The sequence below is a fragment of the Taudactylus pleione genome, unplaced genomic scaffold (assembly GCF_031769625.1).
Source record: "Taudactylus pleione unplaced genomic scaffold, aTauple2 ptg000381l, whole genome shotgun sequence".
NCBI classification, from domain to species: Eukaryota; Metazoa; Chordata; class Amphibia; order Anura; family Myobatrachidae; genus Taudactylus; species Taudactylus pleione.
The window spans coordinates 400,416-413,217 of NW_028284782.1; the positions used below are offsets into that span (position 1 = coordinate 400,416).

At 39.5% G+C, this 12,802-nt stretch overlaps 1 protein-coding gene across 2 annotated transcripts in view; it reads left to right on the top strand.

Moving 5' to 3' along the window:
• Window positions 1-12,802, top strand: part of IL2RG (interleukin 2 receptor subunit gamma) — a 97,989-nt gene that overhangs the window by 30,282 nt on the left and 54,905 nt on the right. For both annotated transcript variants that reach the window (XM_088445469.1, XM_088445470.1), the window contains one exon: window positions 111-291. In XM_088445469.1, coding sequence (XP_088301595.1) covers window positions 171-291 — 121 coding nt within the window. In that variant the 5' untranslated portion in view covers window positions 111-170. The remainder of the gene's footprint in view (window positions 1-110; window positions 292-12,802) is intronic.

Here is a 12,802-nt window from a genome sequence, read left to right on the forward strand (position 1 = left end):
CGATAGGTATAGTTTAGGCTCATCTTTTGATGCTATAGGTTCAGTGATGTCTATAACAAACCTTTACAAGGTGTATATAATTTACAAAGGTTTTTTTTTTTATTACACAGACTCAAAAGACTGCTCTAGCAAATCAATTGAAGACAAAATAAATTCAGAAGACAAGAATAATGATGAAGATGCTCTGCCCTGTATTTGTCTGGAGAACCTCACTGGCACCAGGACCTTCCTACTGTCATATCATCATGCTGTCAGTCTTGATATACCATGTTCAGTGCAGCAAGGAACCAGGTAAACATGTCTTAAATAGTTCTGAGTGTATTGAAAGGCAGTTTAATAATTTAATTTATCATACACGGTGGTGTAAGTATATATTTTGTACAGGGATATGGCCATAGGCTGTTTACAACCATGCAGAAGTTTACAGTGCCTGTTGTTTACCGCAATACACTTTCAATTTGTAGTATTCATTTGCTAAATATTAGTCAACTTTATAATTAAACGTCTATGCTTCAAAGCAAGAACAGAATAATCTAAATAAATTCATATAAAACCTAATTTTCTGCTCCTTCCTGCTTGTCCTCATATACTTGTGATAACAGTGGTGGAGGGAAGACTCAACTGACCATTGAATGGTGTCTACCGCACTGCCTGTGTTCTTTCTACCATTCTCAATTCAAGTGTAATATGACATTTATGTGCTACAACCCAAAAATCACCCATGTCTCTGGTAAATTAAAGTATCCATGTGCTTTGGACCAATTCCTGTGCTGACAGGATCTTGGATATTACCCTTAACCCTTTCAATGTCCTTGTACTACACATTTCAGAGATAGGTTCCTTCAACAAGCAATTGAAGAACATGTTAATTTGTCCATTTAAATGAAAAATGTGAAGATATTGGTCAAAGAATATAAATACTTTAAAATACTACAGTAATGATAGTGAATTTATGGTTACATGTGATAATCCTTGCCTCTCTTATTATTGTAGTTTAGAAACATTATTGTACAGAACATAGGGAGACCAGTATGTTGGAAAAACAATCTATGCTCTGATGTAGGAGTCAGGTTCCTTCTGTCCAATCATGATAGCCCTAATGATATGTTCAACATACAACAATCCACACAATGCATTTTAACAAGTAAATGACATATTCACAAGAAACACAAGAACTTACAGGAAAATAATCCTTTTCAGGGAATTCTATGACATTACAAGGGATGTTTAATGTATACACCTTTAATAATTGCATTACTATTTTGACAGCTCAAACAGGCAAAGGTTTGATTTTCCCCTTGTCATAAGAAAATGTTATGGTAGCACTTTCAAAAGCTTATTAATAATATTTTTAATATGTCTCAAACTGGTGTTGTTCAGGGAATAGGGAAGTGGAATCCATCTGTGCACCACTTTGGAGTTTTTCCAGTACTCTGATCATAACCTGTTTCAAAGCATCAAATCACAACAATTACACTACTCTGCTTCTAATTCTTCTAACTACTAGAAATTGATGTTTTTGTAAACTATTAAAAAAGGGAGAAGATTAATGCACATTAAAATATATCATTATTCTGTATTATTATTAGAGATGAGTGGGTCTGGTTCTCCAAGAACCGGGTCCACACGAACATAGGGAATCCGAGCAGGATCCGAGTCAGGCTCGGGCTCGGGTTTTCCCACCAAACTCATGATCCAAAACATGGCAAAACGTCATCCTCAGGGGTTTTGGAGTCTATAAAGGTCCCTGGTCTTCTGCACCATTTCACTCCGGCTGTGGAGAGTGTACTGAACAGATGTGCTGTCACTGTGCTCTGCCCGTCCATCAAGGGGCTGCTGTGTCTTGCAGGGGAGCTCTGCTCTGTCGGTCTAGAGGTACTCTGGGTGCTGTATCTGTCCATCAAGGGGCTGCTGTGTCTTGAAGGAGTGCCCTGTTCGTCTAGGGGTGCTCTGGGTGCTCTGTCTGTCCATCAGGGGGCTGCTGTGTCTTCCTAGGGTGGAGGGTGGGCTGGCTCGAGGACCAGTGCTGGAGAACCACCGGGAGAAGAGGGTGGAGGGTGCACCGGTGCACAGAGTCACTGCAGCATCGGGGAAATGGATGGGCCGGCCCAGGGACACTGCAGCGTCGGGGGAAGCAAATACATAAAATTGAGCCGGCTGCCGGGGGGGGAGGGTCACGCAGGCTGCCCGATCTCTGCTGGCCACAGTGATCGGGATACACTGGGTACACTGGAGTCAGTAGCCGCGTGGGGAGGGGGATGCTGCCAGATGCCCGATCACTGTGGCCAGCAGTGATCAGGACACACTGGAGGGGCAGCTAGGGGTGCAGAGGCTCTGATGTAGATGGCTGCATGAAGATTAGCTTCCCGCAGCCACCTAGTGGGTGTTTCTGACTGGTTGTATCAGACACCACCATGTCAGGTAAAGCCCAGTCTGGTATGGTCGTATCTGATATGACTATGCCAGGCAAGTGGTTAATTACGTGTGTGGATGTCCTGCGAGACTGTCGTATTTTCTGGACAGATTATTTCATATATATATATATATATATATATATATATATATATATACGGTCCCCGCAGCAGGGAATTAACCTACTAGCTAATGTAGAAGTTTTCTTTTTATAATATAATCAGACTAGTCTGCATAGACTTCTTAATAAGAAGTAGTTTTTATTATTGTATATTGTTACATTGTTACTTTTTTATGCATATTATATAAAGAACTATTTCTAACTTTATATCTTGTGCCTTGATCTTGATTTTTGCCATGTCCAGTCATAATTAATGAATTAATTATTTATTAGCGCAACACCTATACCTTTTGTTTGTTTTTGTGATTGCCTTGGTAATCTCTTTGGGGTTTACAGAGACCTTTTGGTGTATGCAGCTATTTTTATATATATATATATATAATAGTCACAAAAATCAGGCGGCACTCGGAGTCTTCATAACTCAAATACCCTCACCAGAGGGATTTATTGGTCGACGTTTCGGGGTGCACTTCACCCCTTCCTCAGGACAACATAACCAGGAAGGGGTGAAGTGCACCTCGAAACTTCGACCAATAAATCCCTCTGGTGAGGGTATTTGAGTTATGAAGACTCCGAGTGCCCATTGTGGGGGTGCTGTCCCCCTTGGAGGGCACTGGAGCAAGTTTGGGCTATATGCCCTATGCGAGCTGGGATTTTTTTGCTTTTATCTGTACCATTTGTGTAGCCAAAGTTAGTAGAGGTAGTGTTGGTAACCATCTAAGCACCTCCTCCCTGTTACGTCATTTGCAGCGAGTTCATGCAATTTATTTAACAAAATTATAATAATTTGTAAATTAATAACAAACAGTCCAGTATCAGCTACCAGCAGTTTGGACCACCACATGCAAAAAGTGTCAGTCCTTGTTACTAAAGTGCTTGGTTTTTTAAAGTGTGCATGTCCTTTTTAATATCCCACATAAGCGTGGGTGCTAGGGCCCAAGGACAATTCCATCTTGCACCTCTTTTCTTTACATTTTGCACAATTTGGGTCATTGCTGACTGACATTTTTATAGTTTATTAAACTGTCATCCTGTCTGCAACTGCTGTGTGGTAATGTTTCATAGATGTCCTATATTTTTGTAAACCGCTGTGCGTTTGTGCCACTGCTCTGCAAAACCAGATCCAGATCCAAAACCTCGAAGGAGATACAGATCCAAAACGAAAACACGGGGGTCGGCACACACCCCTAATTATTCTGCACAGCACAGACAATATAATGGTTAGCATTAGTACCTCACAGCACTGAGGTCGTGGGTTCGATACCCACCATGGCCCTACCTGTGTGGAGTTTGTATATTCTCCCTGCGCTTGCGTGGGTTTCCTCCGGGTACTCTGGTTTCCTCCCACACTCCAAATATATACTGGTAGGTTACTTGGCTCCCAACAAAAGTGTTTTACCCTAGTGTGTATGTGTGTGTGCATGTGATAGGGAATATAGATTGTAAGCTCCACTGGGGTTAGGACTGATGTGAATGGCCAAATATTCTCTGTAAAGCGCTGCAGAATATGTTTGCACTATATAAATAACTTGTAATAATAAATAAATAAATAATTCTTCTTATTATTCTTATAATTATTCTACTTCTTCTTCTTAGTGTAATATTCACACATATATTGTGTCACTGTAGGTCGTACCGCAGTGTAATATTCATAAAAAGTATTGTGATGCTGTAGGTCATTGATACCGCAGTGTAATATTTAAAATTGGTACAAATTGACATATGTGCTGTACCCCACTTCGTTCATGTTTGTTGATATGGAGAACAATCATTTGAGAGGAGAGCAGGAACCACATACTAGTACTGGAGCTGCTGCCAGTGCCACCAGTCTTGATGATACTAGTCAGTCTACGTCATCTACTAAAGTTGATTCCCATGGGCATACAGGGCTTAAGTCAGGGCATCTAAAATCAAGAAGCAATTTCATCCAAGAATTGTGACACTGTAAGTGGTACCGCAGTGTGATATTCATACATGTATTGTGACATTGTAGGTGGTACCCCAATTTCATCCAAGTATTGTGACACTTTAAGTGGTACTGCAGTGTAATATTCATACATGTATTGTGACACTGTAGGTTGTACTGCAGTGTAATATTTATACACATATTGTGACAGTGTGTGGAACCGCAGTATAATATTCATACATGTATTGTGACACTGTAAGTGGAACCACAGTGTAATATTCATACACACATTGTGACACTGTAAGTGGAACCGCAGTGTAATATTCATAATAGATATTGTGACATTGTAAGTGGAACTGCAGTATAATATTCATACATGTATTGTGACACTGTAAGTGGAACTGCAGTGTAATATTCATACACGCATTGTGACTCTATAAGAGGAACCGCAGTGTAATATTCATACATGTATTGCGACACTGTACGTGGAACCGCAGTGTAATATTCATAATTATATTGTGACGCTGTAGGTCATTGATACAGAGGCGTAATATTTAAAATTGGAGAACGATCAGTTGAGAGGAGAGCAGGAAGCACATACTAGTGCTGCCAGTGTCACCAGTCATATCCATATTAGTCTGTCTGATTCATCTACTAAAGCCAATGCCCAAAGGCATACAGAGCTTAAAATCAAAGAAGCAATCTTTTACATTGGTAAAGAAAAAACATAAAAGGGAAAGCTAGCTGCAGAAAGAGGAGAATATTTGTGTAGCTGATGTTAATAAGGATGTTGATAATGAGGATGTTGATGATGAGGATGTTGTTGATGAGGATGCTGCTTGTGCAAATCAGGCACCATTGTAAACAGTTGTTGCCCATGATAAGGAAAAACCCATTGTGAAAAAAATGTCCCTCACCCACTAGCGCTCCCCTAACCACAAGTGCACATAAATGATAAGATGGAGAGATAATCACCATAAATCCAAATCACTTGATACAGGATAACATACAGCGTTGGATAAAAGCCAGTGATCTTTGATAGTGTTGAAGCCAAAAATTTTTCTTATCCTCCAATGATTAGAAGCTGACCACAGCAAACCTCATATATGGGGATATAGAAAAAAATACAAACATAGTATAGATCCAAAAAACACAAAGGTATAGTTTAATGATCAGTTACACTCACAAATAGCAGATAAAAATCAGGCATGTAAAATCCATTCAACATGGCATGGCAGCAGCATCTAAAACAGACCCCCTCCTTGTCTTCCTTGGATGGTATATAAATGGCAAAAACACCTGCTCCGGATGCAGTTGGATGCCCAAGCGTGGGCTCTAAGGACTGCATATATTATTGGCAGAGGACTGACTTCACTTGTTCCACCTTGGGCATCCAACTGCATCCGGAGCAGGTGTTTTTGCCATTTATATACCATCCAAGGAAGACAAGGAGGGGGTCTGTTTTAGATGCTGCTGCCATGCCATGTTGAATGGATTTTACATGTCTGATTTTTATCTGCTAATTGTGAGTGTAACTGATCATTAAACTTTACTTTTGTGTTTTTTGGATCTATACTATGTTTGTATTTTTTTCTATATCCCCATATATGAGGTTTGCTGTGGTCAGCTTCTAATCATTGGAAGATAAGAAAATATTTTGGCTTCAGCACTCAAAGATCACTGGCTTTTATCCAACGCTGTATGTTATCCTGTATCAAGTGATTTGGATTTATGGTGATTATCTCTCCATATTATCATTTATGTGCACTTGTGGTTAGGGGAGCGCTAGTGGGTGAGGGACATTTTTTTCACCGTACATGTTTTTGTGGAGTAGTGGGTGTTTACTCCATTGTACTTTCACCCTTTGCTGCATCCCTGATTTAATTGCGCACTGAAAATCAATATTTTTAAAACTATAAGGAAAAGCCCATTGTCATGCCTGGGCATAAGACAAAAAATCCACTTCTTATGTGTGGAATAATTTATACTCAATTCTGGACAACAATTGTCAAACCATCTGTAGCGTTTGCAAAGCCACAGTAAGTAGAGGTAGGGACCTTAACCATTTAGAAATCTCCTCCCTGTTATGTCATTTACAGCGAGTTCATGGAACGTTTTTGGGAAAATCAGAAACTGGTGCTAAAAAAATAACAACAGACAGTCCAGCATCAGTTAGCTCCCTTCCCTCAGCTAGATCCCAGCACCTGCAGTATCCACCACCAACACCTTCATCATCAATATCCTGTAATGATCGGAGGTAGTTCTGCATCAAGGATAAGGCTAGGTAACCCCTCCCTTATCCAATAAGCCTGCTGCTGCTGCTGGGGGTGGATCTTCATTCCAGAAAGAGACTAAGAAGACTACTTGTAGTAGTAGTTTCAAAAAACAATTGACCTTTAAACAATTTTTTGATAGAGGAAGCAAGTATAACAGCTGTCACCCAGTTGCACAGTGGTTCACTGACGTCTTGACAGATGTGCTAGTATTACAGTACATAGTGAAATAATAGAAATTGAGCATGATAATGTGGAAGAAGTGCAAAAGGAGGATGAGGGGGATATTTGTGTCCTATCTGATGCTAATGAGGATGTTGATGATGAGGATGTTGTTTGTGTAAATCAGCCACCAGTGGCAGCAGTTCTTGCTTGTGATAAAAAGAAAGATATTGTCATGCATGGGCATAAGATCAGAAAAGCCACATCTGTGGTGTGGAATTATTTTAAACCAAATCCTGACAACAGTTGTTAAGGCATCTGTACCATTTGTAATCACGAAAACCAAAAAAGATATAGGTGTTGCACTAATAAATAACTAATTAATTAATTATGGCTGGACATGGTAAAAATCAAGATCAAGACACCAGATATAAAGTTAGAAATAGTTCTTTATATAATATGCATAAGAAGTAACAATGTAACAATATACAATAATTAAAAGTACATATTAAGAAGCCTATGCAGACTAGTCTGATTATATTATAAAAATAAATCTTCTACAATAGCTACTACGTGAATGCCCTGCTGTGGGCACCGTATATATATATGAAACAATCTGTCCAGAAAATATAACAGTCTCACCAGACATCCATACACGTAATTAAAGTCTTAGTTCACCTTCTCTGACCTCCAGTTCCAGTAATATTAAGGCGTTTAAACAACTCTGTGTATTGGAAAACTGAGCCACCCATTTTGTGACCTCCAGGTCTGATAATAATCCATCACTTACTGGGCTCAGTAGATAGTGCTGCTGGTATAGTGTCTCCTGTTTGAAGACCACTGACAGGTGATCCAAGGATAAGCGCGTCCGGAGGCTATAAGAAGTCTACCTCATGATCGCCTTCACCTTACTCCGCACACAGTCCAAGTGCAGCGTACTCACAGTGAATATAGAAAGTAGCGCTGGTGGCTCTCATGAATCAGAGAGACAATCCTTAGGCAATGTCCAGCAGGTTTAAAAGCAAAATAGTAGCAGTAAGTACTGCCTTAATATTACTGGACCTGGAGGTCAGGGAAGGTGAACTAAGACTTTAATTACATGTATGGCTGTCCGGTGAGACTGTCATATTTTCTGGACAGATTGTTTCATATATATATACGGTCCCCATTGCAGGGAATTCACGTACTAGCTATTGTAGCAGTTTTCTTTTTATAATATAATCAGACTAGTCTGCATAGACTTCTTACTAAGAAGTAGTTTTAATTATTGTATATTGTTACATTGTTACTTTTTATGCATATTATATAAATAACTATTTCTAACTTTATATCTGGTGTCTTGATATTGATTTTTGCCATATCCAGTCATAATTAATTAATTAATTATTAGCGCAACACCTATACCTTTTGTTTGTTTTTGTGATTGCCTTGGTAATCTCTTTGGGGTTTACACAGACCCTATGGTGTATGCAGCTATTTATATATATATATTTTTATTAGTTTTCATTAGCACCAGGCTGGGATTTTTTTGCTTTTTATCTGTACCATTTGTGTAGCCAAAGTTAGTAGAGGTAGTGTTGGTAACCATCTAAGCACCTCCTCCCTGTTACGTAATTTGCAGCGAGTTCATGCAGTTATTTAACAAAATTATAATAATTTGTAAATTAATAACAAACAGTCCAGTATCAGCTACCAGCAGTTTGGAGCAGCACATGCAAAAAGTGTCAGTCCTTGTTGTTAAAGTGCTTGGTTTTTTAAAGTGTGCATGTCCTTTTTAATATCCCACATAAGCGTGGGTGGGTAGGGCCCAAGGACAATTCCATCTTACACCTCTTTTCTTTACATTTTGCACAATTTGGGTCATTGCTGACTGACATTTTTATAGTTTATTAAACTGTCATCCTGTCTGCCACTGCTGTGTGGTAATGTTTCATAGATGTCCTATATTTTTTTAAACTATTGTGCGTTTGTGCCACTGCTCTGTCACTTACTTTAGCCAGCCAACCCACTGCAGCCTTTGGCTATATTGGTGAAAAAAAGTAGTCAACACAATAGTGAGCTGTGAGGTGGTTAATAATGACTGGAAATGCCTGAAAATTATTCTTATTAAGATTAATAATACTGTGGAAACAAAAACAGGCCCAAATTATGTGATTTTAGCTGTTTTTATAATTTTTTTGTTAAAAATACAGATCCAAAACCAAAACACGCAAGGGCGGTGTTGCAAAACCAGATCCAGATCCAAAACCTCGAAGTAGATACAGATCCAAAACCAAAACACGGGGGTCGGCTCACATCCCTAATTATTCAGCACAGCACAGACAATATAATGGTTAGCATTACTACCTCACAGCTCTGAGGTCGTGTGCTCGATTCCCACCATGGCCCTACCTGTGTGGAGTTTGTATATTCTCCCTGTGCTTGCGTGGGTTTCCTCCGGGTGCTCTGGTTTCCTCCCACACTCCAAAAATATACTGGTAGGTTACTTGGCTCCCAACAAATTTTTTTTTACCTAGTGTGTATGTATGCATGTGATAGGGAATATAGATTGTAAGCTCCACTGGGATAGGGACTTTATGTGAATGGCCAGATATTCTCTGTAAAGCGCTGCAGAATATGTTTGCACTATATAAACTCCTCCTCCTCTTCCTCCTCTTCCTCTTCCTCTTCCTCCTCGTCCTCCGTCATATTTTGATTGTGATCTGCAAATTAGTGAAAACCAACATGTTAGATTTCACTGATCCTCTGACCTGGCATCTGAGGATTGCAGGATTGCAACAATCTGTCGATAATGTATGGGGGCCATTCGTTTTTTACTCTGATAAATAGGTAATTATACGCACTATGTTAATTCCTGACTCTGGGAGATTGGTGGTTACAGGCATTGTGTTAGTTCCTGGCTCCAGGCAGTAGATAATTATAACTATAACTCTGTTCTGGGTTCATTTGCTGGCTACAAGTAATTATGACCACTAGGTTTAGAATACAGTACACCTAATGAACATATATTATAATCTTTAATAATCCTAACAACAGATGGAATTATGCATCTGTATATTACAATATAATCTTAATTGTTTTAAGAAAAGCACTGAAAAGTGTGTGATAATTGGAAAGGACCAATCTAAAACATAAAAATATTGTTCATATATCTAAATCAAGTTTTAACAATAAGAGAATATTGTTAAAAATTTTAAACAGAAATCTGTTAACATTGTGACATAGAGATTTTGACACAAGTTGATGCTGCTGAAAGACCAATAGTATAATCACACAATTGTATGGGAAAAATATTGGAAATCAATTTCAGTCAATACCATTGGAAATGAAATACAGAAGTAGACTTGGAAAGACCTGGAACTTGAATCAAATATGTTTTTGCACAACATAAATCGTCACACACAGCGTAGGCATAAATAGATTATTAACATAAAAAAATCTGTACAATCACAAGTCAATTTAGAAAGTCAGTGTTATTTATCATATATAGAATTCCAGATGCTTATTTTTTAAGATGGAGATCCACAAAAATAGCTATAGGCTGAAGCTGAAACCATTCATTGATCAGACAGATCTTCCAGGTAATATACTGTTTCCAGTTATATTTATAGACTTTAGAAGAACTAGAACTACACAACAAAGGAATAATAAAAAGTTCAGCTTGAATGTCTCCTTCTGAAATACTAAAAAGGTCCATTGCTCTATTACGTATATATTTGTCAGTATCATCCACTTGTTTTAAAGTTAAACTATCACTGACAAATTGTACATTCCTGCTATATTATTATTATGCAATCTCCTTTATCTCCTTTATTTAAGGAAGAAACATGGCGCCCCCTCAGCTCTAGACCCCATAGCAGCTGCACCCCTTGCAGCTATGGTAGTTACGCTCATGGGCAGGCACCCTGCTGTGTGAACAGCTGCCGGAGCATCTTGAAGATGCTCCATGCACTGCTGCACTTCCGGGTTCTGGCGTCCCTGCCCCTATGCGCGATATGCATAATGTGGGCAGGACCGGTACAGGACGCCAGTAAAGCTGTGTTATGGCCCTGTGTAGCGTGCAAACCTTTAGGCAGTTGCCTAGGGCACATTACCTGGGAGCATTCCTGAGGCCGCCTTACACTGAAATGAAGGATTTCTCTGAAATAGACATCCTTGTTCTACTTCATGATGGCGGCAGCCATGGATCTTACATGCCATTACTGCCATCCTCCTCCTAAACCATCACCTGATCTGGTCTACAGCTGTGCTGTGTGACAGGCAATTATTGAAAAGCCTGGTGCTGCAGCAAGCATCTTATTCCCTCCCAGTCAGGGACTCCATGAAGCCCCCCCCCCAAAAGATATGGGGTGATGTATTAAGCAGTGATAAGTTCGCAGACTTTTGCTTGCAGCCTCATGGGGCTCTGTACAAAATGTGCAAGTCTAGGACAAGATGAGGACGAGTAGATGTGCCGTTACCGGCATGTCCATGCCGATGCATTGGCACTTTGCCCCACTCGCAGCTAATTTAAATGACCTATTAGGCCAATATATCTTTCCATTCTGAAGATTTATAATAGAGAATAAGTGGCAGATTAAGTTCAATGCAAGCTGTCATTACGGTAGGCTGATTCTGCTGTCACCTCCATAGACTGTGAGTAGAATCAGTCTTCTGGAGTTAACGTGCTGAGACGGCTCCAGCGCTTTATTGAATTTGCCCCTCAGGGTCTAGGAGTCAAAGCAAAAGTTCATATAAAATATACACTAGTGAGACTGAGCAAACGGTGGCTCTAGAAACCTTGAGATGCCAGTACAGGGGAAAGAGAGTAGAAAAATAATAATAAACATTGTATGGCAAACGAGTAAAGCATTGTCTTGCATGCTTACTGTGTACAGCAATGAGCTGAGAGATTATTTGGTGTTAGTTTCTTTTCTCTGCTAGGGACTGACAGGTAACAAGTGACTTCCCTGCCAAACAAAGCATGAACACATTTTATTTCCATGTTCTACAGCTTTCTTTTTTTTGTGCCAAAATGTTTGTAATTATTTGAGAGCAGTCACCCAGGAAGTCTCTCTCAACTTCAGGCTGAGTTATTTATTTCTGTAGCAGTTAATAATAACCACAGAACAAATGTAGTTTTTGATGCCAGACCGCTGAAAAATATGAATCATGCCAAAATTCTGCAGAGAGTTCCAGAGAAAATATGTGTGAAAATAGATTTTATAGTCAGATTTGCTGTAAGAACTGCCACACTGAGTAATTATGGGTCTGTATGAACAATTTATTTCCAATGACCCACAGAGTCAAATATTTTTTATTATTATTATTATCATTTATTTATATGGCACCAAAAGAGTTCTGCAGCGCCTTACAAAATACATAAACAAATGAGCACACAAGAAAAACAGTTATTAACAGTACAAATAATGCAGGACAAATACACGGTTTAAAAACATTGCTGCATAACATTTAAATAAACAGCAGGGTGTCAGCAACCGTTGTAAATTAAAGTATAAGTAAGGCAAGGAGAAGCACGTGAGGGAAGAGGGCCCTACTCGTGAGAGCTTACATTCTAAAGGGGAGGTGCAGACAAACAGGGGTGACACAGATAGGCTGGAGGAAGGAACATGGAGTAGTGGGTTAGGATGAGCGCTGGAAAGCTTTTAGGAGGAAATGGGTCTTGAGAGCCCATTTGAAGATTAAGGGGTCTATTTACCAAGCAGTGTTAGGAGATAAAGTGAACGGTGATAAGGTAGCAGCCAATCAGCTCCTAAGTGCCATTTATCAAACACAGCCTGTGACATGGCAGTTGGCTGATTGGCTGGTACCTTATCACCGTTCACTTTATCTCCTAACACAGCTTAGTAAATAGACCCCTAAGAGCCAGGAAGCAAAGTTATCAAGGAATTTTGAGCTAAGGCCAGGTTCATGAAAAAAGGCAGCTAC